Below are 18698 nucleotides of genomic sequence, written 5' to 3' on the forward strand. Positions count from 1 at the left end.
ATAAGTGCTGAGAACTGCTGTTATACTAACAGTATTTATTCGGCAAGTCTAGTTCAGCTTGTAGTTAATGATACTTCTCAAAATGTCAGTAGTGGGGGATTCAGTATTGGTGACTTTATTGAATGTCAAATGTGACTTCATTGGTTAGATTGTCCAATGTTGAAATGATCATTAACTTGGTCTCGAGTGTCAATGTTTATTATCATTCATCAGCCCAAGTCTGAATGTTGCCAGGGTGTGGCTGAATTTAGAAATGTACTGCAGTAACTGAAGAATTAGTGCTGAATGTTGTGCAATTCACCAGCAAACATCCCCACTCCTGACCTTATGATGGTGGGAAGGTCATTTTGAAGGGGCAGCTGAAGATGGTTCACTCTCAACATTGTGGTTAGGTATACCCCCAACCAGAGGACACCCCCTGTCTCCCATTGACTCCAGTTTTCTCGGGGTCCTGGATGCCACAGTCAGTCGAATGTGACCTTGATGCCAAGAGCAGTCACTTTTATCTCACCTCTGTAACTGTAGTTTTTTTGGACCGAGATTGTAGCTGACACGTTGCGAAAATAACTGCTTCTTTTAGAGACAGTTATGCCTCAAGGTGTTCTGGAGACATCAAACGTCAGGATGTTGGTACAGGCGGATTTGATCACCAGACAAGATACTTTTTTTTTAATACGCTGGCTGCGATACAGATCACTTTCTGGTGCGCACCCAGGGCAAGAAAGCATTCCCTTGAAGATTTTTCATTCAAATGCCATTCCCATATTAACTTCATCAATATCCAGATTTTAAAGAAAAACAACCATTCCGTGACTCAGTCAAACAGATGATCTGCTGAAATTCACAGAGAATATATTTCAGGTAACTGTCTACAATACCACATGCTCAGCCAAGAGCCGAAAATATTGCTTAGTTCAAGTCGCTGGCATGAAACCTGTTATTGAAGCTATTTGATCTGTTTTCAGTAATTACAAACGGTATCTAAAAGTGAACACTGCTGTGCACTGAGACACTTGAGTAAAGTCCAACAGACTGCTAGGCTTCGATTACAAATGGCTACATCTCAGTCAGATGTGTTTCAGTGTAAAGAATGTCTGGAGCATGTATCAAAAGGCAACAGGTCCATCAGTAAAGTAACAACTTCATTGAAGACAAGACAGAGAAGTCATCACTGACTGCAATAAACAGTTCATCAAATGGGAGGATCGCTACCTTAAGTTATAATCTAGCGAGAACATTATCGCTGACAAATATCCAGAGAGTCTACTTGTTGTGACAGAGCTCGACATCAAATCCACGGTGGAGGAGCTTAATGAAGGTATTGACTCACTTCTCATGGGCAAAGCTCCAGGTGCTGATGCTAAACAGCCTGAGTTCATTAAAGCTTGGGAAGTCAGAACTTTACAGGATCTGCACAAACTTTACTGTCTCTGCTTGGAAATAAAATCACTACTTAGTGCCGTCATCAATCTCAGGAAGATCGCCGAGCATGTGAGCGGAGCTGGTCTTTTAAAGCTTCTGGAGAAAATTGGTTGCCCTCCAAAATTCGAGTGGTGCTGGAAAAGCACAGCAGGTCAGGCAGCATCCGAACAGCAGGAAAATCGATGTATTGGGCAAAAGCCCTTCATCAGGAAATCCTGATGAATACCAGCGCCACTGAGCCACCCATACAGAAACCTGAAAGATTCTGACAGAAGAGAGAAATGCAAGAAAGCTCTTCCCAATCACTGGGGAGTCCAGAACCAGCGGTCACAGTCTCAGAATATGGGGGTAGGCCTTTTGGGACAAAGATGAGGAGAAATTTCCTCATCCAGAGAGTGGCGAACCTGTGGAAGACCTCGCCAGAGAAAGAGGTTGCAGCAAACAGGTTGTATATTTTCAAGAAGGAGTTAGATAACTTCTTATGGGTTGAGAGTGTGGTGCTGGAAAAGCACAGTGGGTCAGGCAGCATCCGAGGAGCAGGAGAATTGGTGTTTTGGACAAAAGCCCTTCATCAGGAATGATGAAGCGCTTATGCCCAAAATGTTGATCCTCCTGCTCCTCGGATGCTGCCTGGCCTGCTGTGCTTTTCCAGCACCACACTCTTGACTCTGATCTTCAGCATCTGCAGTCCTCATTTTCTCGTAGTTCTTATGGGTAAATGGCTGGAACAGGGTACTGAGTTCGATGAAATTGTCGTGATCATATTGAACAGCAGAGTAGGTCTGGAGGGCTACACCTGATCCTTTTTTCCCTAAGTTGCTATGTTTCAGAGAGATTTGAGAAGTCTGGCCACAGGGAGGTCAGAGAAATCAGAGAATCATTTAAAGATCCAACGAATCATTTGGCCCCTCAGGCGATGGTGTGCGCAGAGTTGACCATCGCTGCACAAGCCATTGTCGTCAGAGACAGAATGCTGCCACACGTGGTTGGAATGGGATGTGACCCTGCGATCTACGCACGCAGAAGGAACACCACTGGCACGAGCCCAGCTGAGAGCCATATTTGTTTTGGAAACGCTCTGTTAAAGTTCTGAAAGTGTCTGAGGTTGTGAGCTCAAGTCCCACTTTGGAGACTTTCTTTCATATTTCCAGCCTCTTCCTCCTGCATTAAATGAAAGTTTGTGCTCGCTGTTTCCACTTGACAGGCTGAAATAGCTGCCCAGTGATTAGATGAGCCTTGACACGATTGGTGTTCGCTGTTAGCTGGGGATTTCGAAGATACCTAAGGTTGTTTGGCTTGCTGAGTAATTTACTATCTGGCCTCAGTAGGTAGCACTGCTCTGCGTTCCACTCTAGAGGTTTATATTGATTGATGAAGCTGACATCTTATTTCTGTACTGCATAAGGAGGTGACCCTTTTCATCTGAGACACTCAAACGAGTCACTGTCAATTTCCCATGAAGCTTTGAAGAACAGCAGTGGGATACTGCTAGGCTTTGGCATCCAAGTCAACACCTGTCCCTCAATCAGAGTAATAATGTTGAACTGTTAGTGGGATCTTGCTGTGCTTATGTTCACTGCCTCACTTCCTCTATTGCAATAATGACTGCAACTGAATTGCTTCAGTAGCCAAAACATGCTGTGTAATATTGGCAAGCTGTTAAAAGGCCACATATGAATGTGAATACTTTCTTTTTATCTAATGGAGGTAAATACTGTTTTCCAAAACATATTGGCATGAGTGTTATGCGAAGACGAAATCAGAGGGTGGGTGAGCAGGAAGGAAACAAATACACAGGGCAGCAAGGTGGCTCAGTAGTTAGCACTGCTGCCTCACAGCGCCAGGGACCCAGGTTCGATTCCAGCCTCAGGTGACTATGTGGAGTTTGTGCATTCTCCCTGTGTCTGCCTGGGTTTCCTCCCACAATCTAAAGATGTGCAGGTTAGGTGGATTATTAGGTTATTAGTCAGGGGTAAATGTTGGGGAATGGGTCTGGGTGGGTTACTCTTTGGAGGGCCAGTGTGGACTTGTTGGGCTGAAGGGCCTATTTCCACACTGTAGTGATTCTAATTCCAACATGGACACTTTATTCATGCCAAGGGATGAAGTCTGCATTCAGGCTTACTGATCACTGGGCAACTATAAAGGTTGCCATGGGAGCCTGTCCTAGAAAGTACCACCTTCTGGGCTGAACAAGTACCTAAAGGCAAAAGTCTATAAATCACTTCCTTTAAATAAGCCAATCAAACATCTGTGACTGGTACTTGAGGAGCGGAACACATTGGGACAATTGTTTTATTTTCAACCTAAACATTTTCAATTTAACTCCTTCTACAACCCTTCAAGCAATAAAACTAGTAATTTATGGGATGTATATATCATTGGAAAGACCACTATTTACTGCCCATCCTGAATTTCCCTTGAGATGAGAGTGAGTCTCATTTCTTGAGGATCTTCTGTCTTGCAGTGCAGGTATTTATACCAATGCCATCATGGAGGTTGCAACAGGACTTTAACACAGCGACAATTTAGGAATACAATTCCAAGTCAGGTGGTGGTCTTCCCATGCCATTGCTAGCTTTGTTCTTCTAACTGTGACAGGGCCCTGTTTATGGAAAGTGCTTTCAAAGAACCTCAGTGAGATTTTGTAAATGGCACATGCTGCTGCCAAATGTGCATCTCAGATGGAGCGAATGAAAGTTGAACGTGGTGGATGTGGCACCAGTCAAGTGGGCTGCTTTATCCGAGATGTGGTCAAGCTTCTTGAGTGTTGTTGGAGCTGCACCCATCCAGGCAAGTGGGGAGTTTTCCATCACACTCCTTACCTGTGCCTTGTGGATGGTGGACAGGCTTTAGGGAGTCAGGAGGTTAGTTGCTTGCTGCAGAATTCCTCATGAAGGCCCGAAACATCGCTTCTCCTGCTTTTCGGATGCTGCCTGACAGGCTGTGCTTTTCCAGGCTGTCTTTGATGCAGTATTCCTGGACTCTCACCTACTCTGGTGGTGACAATGTTGATGTGGTTCAACTTCAGATCAATGGTTACCCCTAGAATATTGTTAGTGAGGGATGGTAATGTCAGGGCCAATTCTTAGACTCTCACTTGTCAGGAATGGCCATTCCTTAGTGCTTGAATTGTTAGAGCTGCACTCATCCAGGCAGGTGAGGAGTATTTCATCACACTCCTGAGTTGTACTTTGTAGATACTGGACAGGCTTTGTTGAGTTTGGAGGTGAGCCACTTGCCTAAGAATTGCCAATTTCTGGCTTATGTACAAGCTCTGGTATTCACGTCTCTGGGCCAGTTATGTTTCTGGGCAATGATATGTAATTCTCAGAATATTGGTGGTGGGTGTTTAATGCCATTCACCAAGCTATGCTTTGGCACATATCTGTGTTGTTTCTTGATTTATTGGCATCCTGAGTTCCAGAGGTGAGGTGAAAGTGACTGCCCTTTGACAACAAGGCCACATTTGACCGAATATGGCCACACGAAGCCCTAGCAGAACTGGAGTCAATGGGTATTGGGGCAAACTCTTCACTGGTTGGTGTCATATCTGGCACACAGAAAGGTGCTTATGATTATTGGATGTCAATTATCTCAGCTCCAGGACATCTCTGGGTAAATATTTCCCAATTAACCTATCCAGACATGTTAGGACACACCTCTGGAACAGGCAGGACTTGAACTTGGGTCTCCTGCCTCAGAGGTAGCTTCCTCAGAATAGTATCTTAGGCCCAACCGTCTTCAGTTGCTCCATCAATGACCTTCCCTCCAATGGCAGGTCAGAAGTGGGGATGTTCACAGATGATTGTGCAGTGTTCAGCACCATTCGGGACGCCTCAGATACTGAAACAGTCCATGTTCTAATACAGCAAGACCTGGGCAATATCCAGGCTTGGGCTGATAAGTGGCAAGTAACTATTGATAATCTATATTAATGTCTTGGATGCATTAAGGTACTATCACCAAATTTGCACATGACACTAAAATAAATGGGAAGACAAGTTGCAACAAAGAGATAAGAATTTTACAAATGGGTATGATTACGTGAATGGGCCAAAATTTGGCAGGTGAAGCTTAATTGCACAAGTGCGAAGTTATCCACCTTGGTCACAATAGTTGAAAGGCAACTCATTATATAAATGGAGTGAAACTTCAAAATGGAGAATTGCAGAAACCTAGTATGTGGGTAATCAGGTAGGCAAATAGAATTTGGCATTTATTGTTAAGAAAATAGTGTATAGAAGTAAGCAAGTATGGCAGCAGTTGTACAAAGCATGAGTGAGAATGCACCTGAAGTATTGTGTACAATTTTGGTCTTCTTACTTGAGGAGGGGTGTAGTTACATTGGAGGAACTGAGGACTGCAGATGCTGGAGATGAGAGTCAAGAGTGTGTTACTGGAAAAGCACAACAGGTCAGGCAGCATTCGAGGAGCAGGAGAGTCGAGGTTTTGGGCATAAGCCCTTCATCAGGAAGGAATGTAGTTACATGGAGGCAGTTCAAAGGAAGTTCACTAGATTGATTCCAGAGATGACGGGTTTGTCTTATGAAGAGAGATTGAGCAGTTTAGGCCTATACTGTTTGTAGCTTAGAAGAATGAGATGAGATCTAATTGAGGTACAGAAGATGCTAAAGATGACAAAGTAGATATAGAGAGGATGTTTCCACATGTGGAGCATTCTAGAACGAGAGGTCATCATTTTCGGATAATGTGTGGCAGATTTAAAACAGAGCTGAAAGGGCCATAAATGAGTGGAATTCATTAGCACAGAGTATCGTGGATGCCAGGAAATTGAATGAAAATAAGAATGAAACAGACTAGATTAGATTACTTACAGTGTGGAAACAGGCCCTTTCACCCAACAAGTCCACGCCAACCCGCCACCCACCCAGACCCATTCCCTTACACCTAACACTACGGGCAATTTAGCATGGCCAATTCACCTAACCTGCACATCTTTGTGACTGTGGGAGAAAACCGGGGAGAATGTGCAAACTCCACACAGACAGTCGCCTGAGGCGGGAATTGAACCCAGGTCTCTGGCACTGTGAGGCAGCAGTGCTAACCACCGTGCCACCGTGCCGCCCACAAGCTTTTAATTAGTAACTGATTGAAGGGTTATGGAGAATGGGTGTGAAAGTGGAGTCGAGTTTGAGATGAGATCAGCCATGATCTTATTAAGTAATGGTGCAGGCTTGAGGGGCCGAATTGCCCGCTCCTGCTCCTCGTTCTTATAATTTAACAATCATCCCTTAACATTCAATGGTGTTACCATCACCAAATCTTCCACTAGCAACATCATTTGGCCAGAAACTCAATTGGACTTGCTATATAAATACAGTAGCTACAAAAACTGATCAGAAACTGGGAATTCAATGGCACATATCTCACCTTCTGGGTCCCAAACGCCTGCCCACCATGGCACAAGACAGGGGTGTTATGGAATACTCCCCACTGGATGGATGAAGCTGCAATGACTCTCAAGAAGCCTGCCACTATCTAAGATGAAGGAGCCCACTTGATTGGCACCGCATCCATTCCTCAACTATTGATGTTCAATAGCAGCTGTGGGTACCATTTACAAGATGCACTGCAGAAATTCACCAAGGCTCTTTAGGCTGTACCTCCTCATACATCTATGGTCACCATCATCCAGAAGAGCAAAGGTAGCAGATACATGGGAACACCAACACCTGCAAGTTCCCCTTCAAGCCACTCACCATCCTGACTTGAAAATATAATGCTGTTCTTGCAGTGTCACTTGGAACTCCCTCCCTCAAAGCATTGTGGGTCCATCTACTGCACAAGCACTGCAGCAGTTCAAGCAGAGTCCTCGCAGCTACCTGCTCAAGGGCAATACATACTACCCTGGCCAGAGATGCCCACATTTCTTGAATAAATAAAAAGCTATGCCTTACATTAGTGCCAGAAGCAGATTGGAAGGTTATCAATTTATATTTTGACTACATGTCATTGGTAAGATTGGGATTAATTCTCCATCTTTAGGTGTCCCAAGTTAGGTGGGCATTTTATCAGTCATTGTAACCAAGTAGATGTCTAGACCGCCTCAGAGAGCAGGTAAGGTTCAACCAAGTTGTCATGGATTGAAATCAATCCTAGGGTAATACAGATTTCCACTTTTATGGGCTTTAATTAACCCATTGATTTTATGACAATTCCACAGCTGAATTCATATTCTTGAACAACCATTGTGGGAGATGAGATCATGTTCTCTGCTTTAAAGGTTCCGGGAGAACATAAACTTAGACCTTTAGGCTGTTTCTATGCTGTAAATTACATGTAGTTCTGTTTAATTATTATCCAAGCCATTGAATTATTGGTGACATAACCATACTCTATTATATTTACGAGTTTCCCTACATCTCTGAAGGGTAATCTATACTCATTCACTGCAGACTAGCATCGAGCAATCATTTACAGAGCAAAGAATTGCAGATTGGATTGACAGATCTGATCGGTTAACAATATTTCAGTACAGATTTAAAATTAGGGAAACAGAGCGAGAGAAAAGAAAAATCAAAAGCCAAAGGTAACGTTGCCATATTCCTACCAGATCATAGGACTTAGGGAGAGGTGCCTCTGGTAGTACCGTGATGGTATCTGGACTTCAGGGATTCATTTTGAGGAGAGAGTGTACAAATTAGATCTGTTTTCTTTCAAAGATTAAGGGGTAATCTGATCAATGTCTTCAAGATATTAACAGGGAGAAAACAAGGTAGATAAAGATAAATTATTTCCACTGGTTGGGGATTCTAGAACGAGGGGGCATCGTCAGAGAATTAGGGCCAGACTGTTCAGGAGAGATGTTGGAAGCACTTCTATACATTCTAACTTCTCGAGGTTTGGAACTCCCTTCCACAAATGGCAGTGAATGCTGAATGAATTGTTAATTTTAAGTCAGAGAGACACATTTTTATGAAGTAAAGTTAGGTAGAGGAAGGTGAGGAAGAAAGTGATAGATCGAAGAGGAGGATGGAGCAGAGCAGATAGATGGGAAAGTGGTGCTAAGTTGGAGGCTTGGGACTAGGATAATGTGGCAGGGAGAGGAAATGAGGAAATTGCTGAAATCCACATTGATGCTGTGTGGTTGCAAGATCCCAAGGGTTTGACAATGGAAGAGGCCGAGGACCTGCATGTCCTTGATGGAGTGGGAGGGGGAGTTGAAGTGTTCAGCCATGGGGTGGTGGGGATTGTTGTGCGGGTGCCCCAGAGATGTTCTTTGAAATGATCCGCAAGTAGATGTCCTGTCTCCCTGATGTAGAGAAGACCACATTGTGTGCAATGGATATAGCAGATGACATTGGTGGAGGTACAGATAAATTTATGATCGATCCTTTGGGGCCTTGGTCGGAGGTGAGGGAAGTGGTTTGGAACAAGTTTTGCACTTGCTGTGGTGGCAGGGGAAGGTACTGGGAGTGGGGTGTGGGCTAGTGGAGGACGTGGACCTGACAAGGGAATTGCAGAGGGAATGGCCTTTTTAGAATGCTGATAGGGGTGGGGAGGGTAATATATCTCTGGTGGTGAGGCCTGGTTGTAGGTGGTGGAAGTGGCGGAGGATGATGCGATGTATGCGGAGGTTGGTGGGTGGAAGGTGAGGACCAGGGGGATTCTGTCCTTGTTGTGTTGGGAGGAGTGGGATTCAAGGGCGATGGTACAGGAAGTGGAGGAGATGCACTGGAGAGCATCATCAACCACGTGGGGAGGGAAATTGTGATCTTGGAAGAAGGAGGTCATTTGGGATTTTCTAAGGTGGAATTAGTCATCCTGGGAACATGTGCGGCAGAGGCAGGGGAATTGGGAATAAGGGATGGTGTTTTTACAGGAGGTAGGGTGGGAAGAGGTACAGTCGAGGTGGCTGTGGGAGTTGGTAGGCTTGTAGTAGATGTCCGTGGTTAGTCGGTTGAATGGCCTACTCCTGATCCAGTAATTAACCTGAGGGTCACCATACCTCAGGCAAGGAGAGAGGTTGAGAAGAAAAGTCCTTCATGGTAACCTCAGCCAGTGTGAGAATCAAACCCATGTTATTGGCATCACTCTGCATTACAAACCAGCTGTCCAGCCAACTGAGCTAGCCAAACTCCAAACACTTCTTTGTTTCACCAAATTAGGCAAGTCCACAGTCACAACATGTTGTTAAACTCACTAACTTCTGAAAAGTTGGATTTTGAATCACATGTCAGTTCACACAAAGTGAGCTCCTTTGACATGCATCTATTGTTATGGTGATGAATGTAAATGAGTAATTGTTTTGCCTGAGTATTAGGAGTACAAATCATCAGGGGAAGTGATTAAGAAAAATACAAAAACTCTTAAGTTTGAAAGTGAGAAGATAATTGGTAACCTTAGGGGACACACCCACTGTATCCATCCATACTAAAAGATGTTTGGAACGAAACAACAGCAACATTATTGCATATATTAATAAATATGTACACAAATCTATTCCGAAAAGGAATTGTGCCAGAGGACTGAAGGAAGCGTGTATTAGAAAAGCATCATGAAACTGAAAATATAATTGAGTGAGCAGTGCAGGTTTTAATACAGAATGCACACTTATTGAATTACTTAAAGAAATAACAGAAAAAATAGATAAATATAATAGATGTCATATATTTGGAATTTCAAGTGGCTCTGTTGGCAGCTGAAGAGTGTCACTGGGTCCTTCATTGGCTAAAGCAGCTATCTACTGCAGGCTAATGGATATTCAATGCAGCCTCTTGAGAAATAGATTAGTTTTGGGCCATCTTCTGTTCCAACTCTTTAGGTCAATGAAAACCAAACCCCCAGGAGTTGGCAGGGGCATGAAATGGAAAGCAGTGTCACTCTGTAACACAGTCTTCTCATCCTGGGCTCTAGACATGATGCAGAGTGAGTTTCATTCTGTACCTAACTTGGCGATGGCTGTTGTCCTTGGACAAGTAGTGAATATTGGCAAGGCTGGGGTTTATTATCCAGGGAAAGTTTGACTTTGGATGTTCTCCCTAGACTGCTGTTGTCTTTGGGAGTAGGTCAAGAACTCTAAAATGAGGTCCAATGTGCTGGATACTGAAAGTAATTACCTAAATCCATTTTTGACTCTGGAAATATCCCATTAAATCAGAACTATTTTTCAGAGTTAAAAAAAAGTGCGGCACAAATTTTAACCAGTACCAAACGAAACTAAGACCGCCCTGGGTCCAGTCTATGAGATTGTTCAGCAACTTTCATGGAAATGCTCCCCTTTCTCTTCAGACATCACTGGTGCAAAATGTTTCCAGTACTTGCACTTATTAATAATTTATCACAAAAGTAAGTGATGTGATAATAAGAATAAACACTTGTTTCTGAAAATTAATTCACAGTCGTAGAGAGCTATACAGATCAATAGCCGCAGAAAAAAAAGCCTTCAGCCCATAATGCCTGAGCCAGTCAAAAACAACCACCTCACTATCCTCATCCCTATTTTCCTGCACTTGGCCCATAGCCTGGTATGTCTTGATAACACATCTAACCACTTCTTAAATGTTATGAGTGTTTCTGCCTCTCCCACCCTTACAGGAAGTGGCTTCCAGATTCCCACCACCCTCTGGGTGAAAAAGTTTATCCTCACATCTCCTCTAAACCTCCTGCCCCTTACCTTAAATCTATGCCCCAGTCCTTGATCACTTCAACAAGGGAATATATTTCTTCCTGTCTACCCTGTCCATGCCCATCATAATTTTATATATCCGAGTCACGACCGTCTCAATCACCTTTGCTCTAAGGAGAACGACCCCAGACTGTCCAATCTCTCTTCATCACTCCAGCTCAGCAACATCCTGGTAAATCTCCCCTCTACCCTCTGGAGTACAGTCACTTGACTCCCCTAATTTGGATTCTGGAACTGCACAGACTCATGGTTAGGTACAGCCCAATCAATCTGGTACAATATGAATAGTTTGCTTTTGCATCTGAGTTGAAGGATGAACCTGCTCTGGTCATTTTGAATATGAGTTGCAATTTGCTTCAGTGGTGAGGGCAAGATTTGTTTCTCCTGAGAGTTATATATCCGTGGAATTGGATGAAGAAAGATGGATGGTTGCTCACTGACACCTGCAGCCACGCGTGGCCTCGATTCTGTGTTGCTAATATTTAATAACTATGTGTTTGTTATTCGAAGACAGTCTACTTGCATATTGAAAAGGTCCATCGGTGTACTTGGGAGCGCTGCTGCCTCTGAATCAGAATGTCTGGGTTTGGGTCCCGCCCCAGAACTCCAAAACTCAATACCCAAGGAAAATGTGGTCACAGCTTTGAGTATCAAACTCCAAATACACATCAATGGCAGGCAGTAAAAGTGAGAGGGATTATAGCTCAGTCATATATCATAGAGTCACAGAGATGTAAATCACGGAAGCAGACCCTTAAGTCCAACACATCCATGCCAATCAGATATCCTAAACTAATCTAATCCCATTTGCCAGCATTTGGCCCATATCCATCCAAACCCTTCCTATTCATTGACCCATCCAGATGTCTTTTAAATGTTGTAATTGTACCCGCCTCCACCACTTTCTCTGGCAGCGTATTCCATACACGCACCACCCTCTGCAAGAAAACGTTTCCCCTTAGGACCCTTTTATATCATTCCCCTCTCACCTTAAACTCATGCCCTCTAGTTTTGGATGCCCCTACCTCAGGAAAAAGACTTTGTCTGTCCACCCTATCCATGACCATCATGATTTTATAAACTTCTATAAGACCACCCCTCAGCTTCTGACGCTCCAGGGAGAATAGCCCCAGCCAATTCAGCCTCTCCCTTCAGCTGAAATGTTCCAACCCCAGCAACATCCTCATAAATCTTTTCTGAACCCTTTCAAATTTGACAAGATCTTTCCTATGGCAGGGTGACCAGAATTGAATGCAGTATTCCAAAAATGGCCGAAAGCAATGTCCTATACAGCTGCAATATGACATCCCAACTCCTATATTCAATAAAGGCAAGCATAGCAAACGCCTTCTTCACTACCCTGTCTACCTGCGACTCCAACATTGAGGATCTATGATCCTGCACCAAAAGGCTCTTGTGTTAGAAAGAAAGCTAGGGCCTCTACCATTGTTGTCTGTAGCTCCAGATCTCAATGTGCACGTGAAGGTCATTCAGACTCCCAGATCACTGAGGAGATAGAGACCTGAAATGTTAATTCTGCTTCTCTCTCTCCACAGATGCTGACTGACTTGCTGAATTTTCCCACTGCTTTATCTTTCTGTTTCAGATTTCCATCATTAGCAGTACTTAGCTCTCGTAAGAGTACAATGTTGACTTGTTAATGTCTGATTGCATCTTTATGTGATTTCAGGTGTTTCTTATTGGCCTGATAGCAGACAGGAAGTTCCAACACTTCAACGCTGTCCTTGAAGCTTATATCCGACAGCACTTCAGCGCCACTTTGGCTTATAAGTATGTTTTACCGAGAAAATGTTTGTGTTTTTGTTTTAAACCAGCTATAGTTTAAATGGATCAGTCAGAGGTCGCTGGCTTCAATTGCATCTGTGACCCCTGAGCAGAAGTCAGCAGAAGAGAAACTCTCTCTGAAAGTCAGAGCAGTCAGTTGAGGCAAGATTACATTAGAAAGAAAGGCTGATGTTATGAAAGGTTGCCTGGGAACTAGCTGCGCATTGGGTTGTGGTTTGACAAGAGAAGCCCTACTGGTCTCGGTTATCAACTCAAACTTCCAGCTATGTTCAGAAAATAAGCCAAAGATGGGAAGAAGCCATTGTATTCAAGAAAGCCAAACTTCCTTGATTCCAATCCCTGTGTCCATGTTCTGAATGGAGCTCCATATGGCTCAGTGGCTGGCACTGCTGCCTCACAGCGCCACAGACCCGGGCGACTGTCTGTGTGGAGTTTGCACATTCTCCCCCGTGTCTGCGTGGGTTTCCTCCAGGTGCTCCGGTTTCCTCCCACAGACCAAAGATGTGCATGTTAGATGAATTGGCCATGCTAAATTGCCCACAGTGTTCAGGGCTATGTAGGTTAGGTGCATTTGTCAAGGGTAAATGTAGGATAGGGGGAATGGGTCTGGGTGGGTTACTCTTCAGAGGGTTGGTGTGGACTTGTTGGGCCAAAGGGCCTGTTTCTGCACTATAGGGATTCTATGAAATTTCATTCCTACTGCACGTCTATCCGGCTCGGCAGCTCATTCTAAATATTTGACAACCTTTATATAAGGAGCTTCCTTCAGGTGTATTTCTCACTGGCTTCAGTTTACGATATCAGGTTTCACTACATCTCCTTGTTTTGAAATTAAACTTGGAATTAAATTAACTTCCCTGAACCATTTGTTGTGCAATGAGCTGTTATAAACAGAAATGCACTGCCTGGCATGTCAGATTTGAGCATAACTTTAAAAACAGTTTTGAATAAATACTGTACTTGAGAAGGAAAGATTGCCAGGGTACGGGGAAGGAGTAGTGCTGTTGAATTGAATTGAATTGAATTTATTGTCCCGTGTACCGAGGCACAGTGAAAAGCTTTGTATTGCGAGCAATACAGGCAGATCACAGAGTTAAGTAGCATAGATAGGTAAATATTAGGTAAACAGTGGCAAAAACAAAAACACAGGTACATGCGAATGTTAAGAGTTTGTGAGTCCATTCAGTATTCTAACAACAATAGGGTAGAAACTGTTTCAAAGCCGGCTCGTGCATGTGTTCAGGCTTCTGTACCTTCTCCCCGATGGTACAGGTTGTAGAAAAACATTGTCAGGGTGGGATGGATGGGTGAACTGATAGCTGTTGCAAGTAGCAGGCGCAGGAATGATGGATGAATAGCCTTCTTCTGTGCTTTACAATTCCACGATTTATGTCTCTCCATCGTTAATTTTCTTTATTCTTTCTTGGGATGTGAGTGGCACTGTCAAGCCCAGCATCCCTCAATTCCCTTGAATAGAATGGCTTCCTCAGCCAGTTCTCAGAATTCTCAGAATCTTAGAATTAGCTTTATGGTCACATCGACTCAAATGAAAAGTTTACAAGTCGTCACTTAGTGTGCCTCTTCGATACAAAAATACCTTGATACAGGTTCTTAAATACGAATTCTCAGGGAAAAAACAAATTGGAAAATAAAGAAGTAAAAAGTCCAGCATTACGGATCTTAGGGATGAATTAGAAAAATGAAGAGATTAAAGAGTTCAGAATTACAGAATTCAAAGGGTAGTTCGGACTCAACCTCATTTCTTTCGTTCAGGAGTCACGGGCAGGTCACACTGCTATGGGTGCTACAATTCCCTTCCTTAAGGGACATCACTGAACCAGATGTGCTTTTACAACAATTGACAGTGACGACACGGAGACCTATAATACCATTAGCTCATTGGCACATGTTTTACACAGAGGAAAGAGTTTGCATTTTTATAGCATCGTTCATGACTTCAGACCATTCCAAAATGGTTTACAACCAGAAAGTGAAGTTAATCTTGCATTGTGGGAGAGTTTAATTTACACATCCCATATGAACATACGAATTAGGAAGAGTAGGCCACTCGATACTTCAAGCCCAGCTGCACCATTCAGTCAGATAAACCCACCTTCCCTTGATAACTCTCTAATCCCTTCTTATCAAGAATCTATCTATGTCTAACTTAAAATATTCAGGGGCTCTGCTTCCACCACCTTCTGAGGAAGACTGTTCCAAATAGTCATGATCATCTGTGAGGAAAAAAAATCTCCTTATCTCAGTCTTAAACAGTCTTCGTCTTTAAACAGTGGCCCTCTGATTTTCTAACAATCTCACACAAGTAGCAAGATTGTAATTACAGTATGATTTGCTTTCAGTTGTATTGATTAACGGATAAATAATGGTCAGGACATCACAGACAGCTTTATTGCTCAACTCCAAAAGGCTCCCACTTGAGATGGGGGTCTCAGTTCAATGTTTCATCTCGAAGTAGGTACATCTGAATGTGCAAATCTTGCTCAGTACTGCACTGAGATGCCAGCCTTGTGCATGAGTCCTGGAGTGCGGCGTGACCTGTAACTTTGTGATTCAGAAATGAGAAATCAAACAACAGAGCCAAATGTTCGCTCGTCACACTGTCATCCATTCAGAACTTAGAGTTTGTCCTGACAGATGCAATTCATTGTCCTGACAGTTTGCCTATCCAACTTTAGTTAGTTAGTTAAGCTTGGAGCTGCTTTGAGCTATGAATGAAGATACTCAGCTCCTATTCGAGGGAAACCTGCCTTCAGCAAGCCCATGTTCCATGCGTTCCATGCAAATTGGTACAGTGCAAAGAAGGTCAAAAAGGCAAATGTGAGGCTCAAAGATTGCGTGGGAGATAAGGGTTCGAATTCATGGGACGTTGACACCAGCACAGGGGATGAGGGAGCAGTTCTGACCAGACTTCTGGTGAATCGCTTAACGAGGGCTGTGGAAAGGGCTTTAAACTTAATAGTAGGGGGATGAGTTCAGTTCCGTGGAAAGTTATGGAAAATATCTTGAGAGTGGTCAAGGAACCTGGCTTTGCGCTCGATGGAGTTTAGAAGGATGAAGGGGAATTTGATTGAAATTTACAGAACACTGAAAGGCCTGGATAGAGTGGATGTGGAGAAGATGTTTCCATGAGTAGGAGAGACTGGGACCAGAGGGCACAGCCTCAGGGTGAAGGGACGATGCTTTAGAACTGAGATGAGGAGGAATTTCTTCAGCCAGAGGGTGGTGAATCTGTGGTAACATATTGCTGCAAAGAGCTGTGGAGGCCAAGTCACTGAGGGTATTTAAGACATAGATAGATTCTTGATTAGTAAGGGGATCGGGAGGTATGTAAAGAAGGCAGGAGAATGAGTTTGAGGAACATAGCAGCCATGATTGATTGGCAGAGCAAACTTGATGGGCTGAATGGCCTAATTATGTCGCTATATGTTATGGTCATATGGTCACTCAGGAAAAGAGGAGAGAGAAAAACAAGTGGACAAAATAACAGACTGAGGTAAAAACAATGACTGCAGATGCTGGAAACCAGATTCTGGATCAGTGGTGCTGGAAGAGCACAGCAATTCAGGCAGCATCCGAGGACAGGCAAAATCAACGTTTCGGGCAAAAGCCCTTCATTAGCCTGATGAAGGACTTTTGCCCGAAACGTTGATTTTGCCTGTCCTCGGATGCTGCCTGAATTGCTGTGCTCTTCCAGCACCACTGATCCAGAAAATAACAGACTGTTCCATTCTGTTTAACCATCTCTAATGTTGAAACCTCTCGTTACAGGAAGCTATTGTCTGTGCTAACGAGCTACGTTGATATTGCAAGCCGTGGTTTGGAATGTGAGCCTCTGAAACGAGCTTTCAAAGCATTAGAATACATCTTTAAGTTCACAGTCCGATCAAGATGCCTTTACTCACAGTGAGTTCTTCTCTACCACTTAGACCTATCATTGAATGATCTCCCAGTACCACTGCTGAATCAGTTCTGAATATGAAACGTTTTGTTGCTGCCCAGTGCAAACCCAATATGCTGAATGGCCTCTTCTGTACTGAAAGGACTCTTCTGTGAGTCAGAGGTTTTTCATAGGGTTCAGTCTGATTTGATTGAAGTGGTTGTTGAATTGGATTTGTTCTGGTTCAGGTCAATTGTCAGACAATGCTGTCATTCTGTTCGCAATATTGACCGAGCGAGCGGAGTTCAGGCACTCATACACAATTCATGGAATCCTCGAACTCATCGGGAGGTCATTTGGCCTATTGTGCCTGTACTGACTCTTTACAGGAGCTATCTAGTTAAACCGTTCATTTGCTCTTTCCATAGCCTCGAATCATTCCTCCCTTCAAATGTTTATCTCATTCTTTTACTAACTATTGACAAAATGTATTCATGGGATCCGGGCACCATTGGTGAATCAGCATTGAGTGCATATTCCCTAATTGCCTAAGGTAAAGGACCAACCAAATTGCTGGGGGTCAACAGTCAAAAGTAGACCAGAACAAGTAAGATGCAGATTTCCTTCCCTAAAGGGCATTAGTGAATCAAGTGGGATTTTATGACAGCTAGCAGCGGTCACTTCGCCACCATTAGGTTTTTTTTTTAAATTCCACATTTTTATTGAATACAGATTTTGCCACCTGCTATTGCAACAATGTGATAAGACCTGGGTAGAATTTTGGAGTGATGTTGCGTAGATGAATACAGTCACCAGGATGCCAGGGACAAATCTCCTGCTGTTTTAGAATAATACCAATGAGAACATTTTGCAAAGAAAGGATGCAGCTTTCACATCCCATCTGAAAAACCACATCTCTGACAGTGCAACACTTGTTTTGTTTATTCATTCATAAGATATGGATATCACTGCCCTTAGCCACTTGATTGCTTCCTGATGAAGACCTTATGCTCGAAATGCCGATTCTCCTGCACCCTGAATGCTACCTGACCGGCTGTGCTTCTCCAGCACCACACTCTTCCACTTTATTGATCACCCCTACCTGCCCTTGACTAAGTGGTGGTAAGCTGCCTCATTGAACTGCAATCCTTGCCTCGTAGGGACATCCGCAGTGTTATTAGGAAGGGAGATCCAGGATTTAGACAATAGACAATAGACAATAGGTGCAGGAGTAGGCCATTCAGCCCTTCGAGCCTGCACCGCCATTCAATATGATCATGGCTGATCATTCCTAATCAGTATCCTGTTCCTGCCTTATCTCCATAACCCTTGATTCCACTATCTTTGAGAGCTCTATCCAACTCTTTCTTAAATGAATCCAGAGACTGGGCCTCCACTGCCCTCTGGGGCAGAGCATTCCACACAGCCATCACTCTCTGGGTGAAGAAGTTTCTCCTCATCACGGACACATAGACACACATTCTCTCACACAAACACACACTCACACTGACCCTATTTCATACTCTCTCTCTCTCTCTCTCTCTCACTCACAGACCCACACACACAAATCTATGGGGTGAATTTGCATTTGCAAATTTGTATTTCCAGATATATTCTAGTTTGTTCAAAAAGCCCACAATCTGTCGGCAGTCAGTCAATGTGGCATTCTATAAATTCCTACATTGGAAATAAAACCAGTCTAACTCCAGGTTCAGACACAGACAGACTCTAAACAAGGTCTCACACCTAAAATGCGTTGTCTGACCTGAGATGTTACCTCTTTTATACGGATAAAACCTTAAGTTATCTTGGGGCAGTCACTTGAAAGGAATTCCGGGGTCTACATATGCATCAACTAAAGCCTGCATCCCCGTTTGAAGTGATTAAAGACTCAATAGCCATCGAGGCTTGTTCAATACA

At 43.6% G+C, this 18698-nt stretch overlaps 1 protein-coding gene across 1 annotated transcript in view; it reads left to right on the plus strand.

The window, feature by feature from the left end:
• Positions 1-18698, plus strand: part of LOC122553785 (dedicator of cytokinesis protein 2-like) — a 1227980-nt gene that overhangs the window by 330937 nt on the left and 878345 nt on the right. Inside the window, exons 21-22 of the mRNA XM_043698147.1 lie at positions 12765-12865; positions 16670-16804. Coding sequence (XP_043554082.1) covers positions 12765-12865; positions 16670-16804 — 236 coding nt within the window. The remainder of the gene's footprint in view (positions 1-12764; positions 12866-16669; positions 16805-18698) is intronic.

Source organism: Chiloscyllium plagiosum, chromosome 1, assembly GCF_004010195.1.
Source record: "Chiloscyllium plagiosum isolate BGI_BamShark_2017 chromosome 1, ASM401019v2, whole genome shotgun sequence".
In the NCBI taxonomy this organism is placed as follows: Eukaryota; Metazoa; Chordata; class Chondrichthyes; order Orectolobiformes; family Hemiscylliidae; genus Chiloscyllium; species Chiloscyllium plagiosum.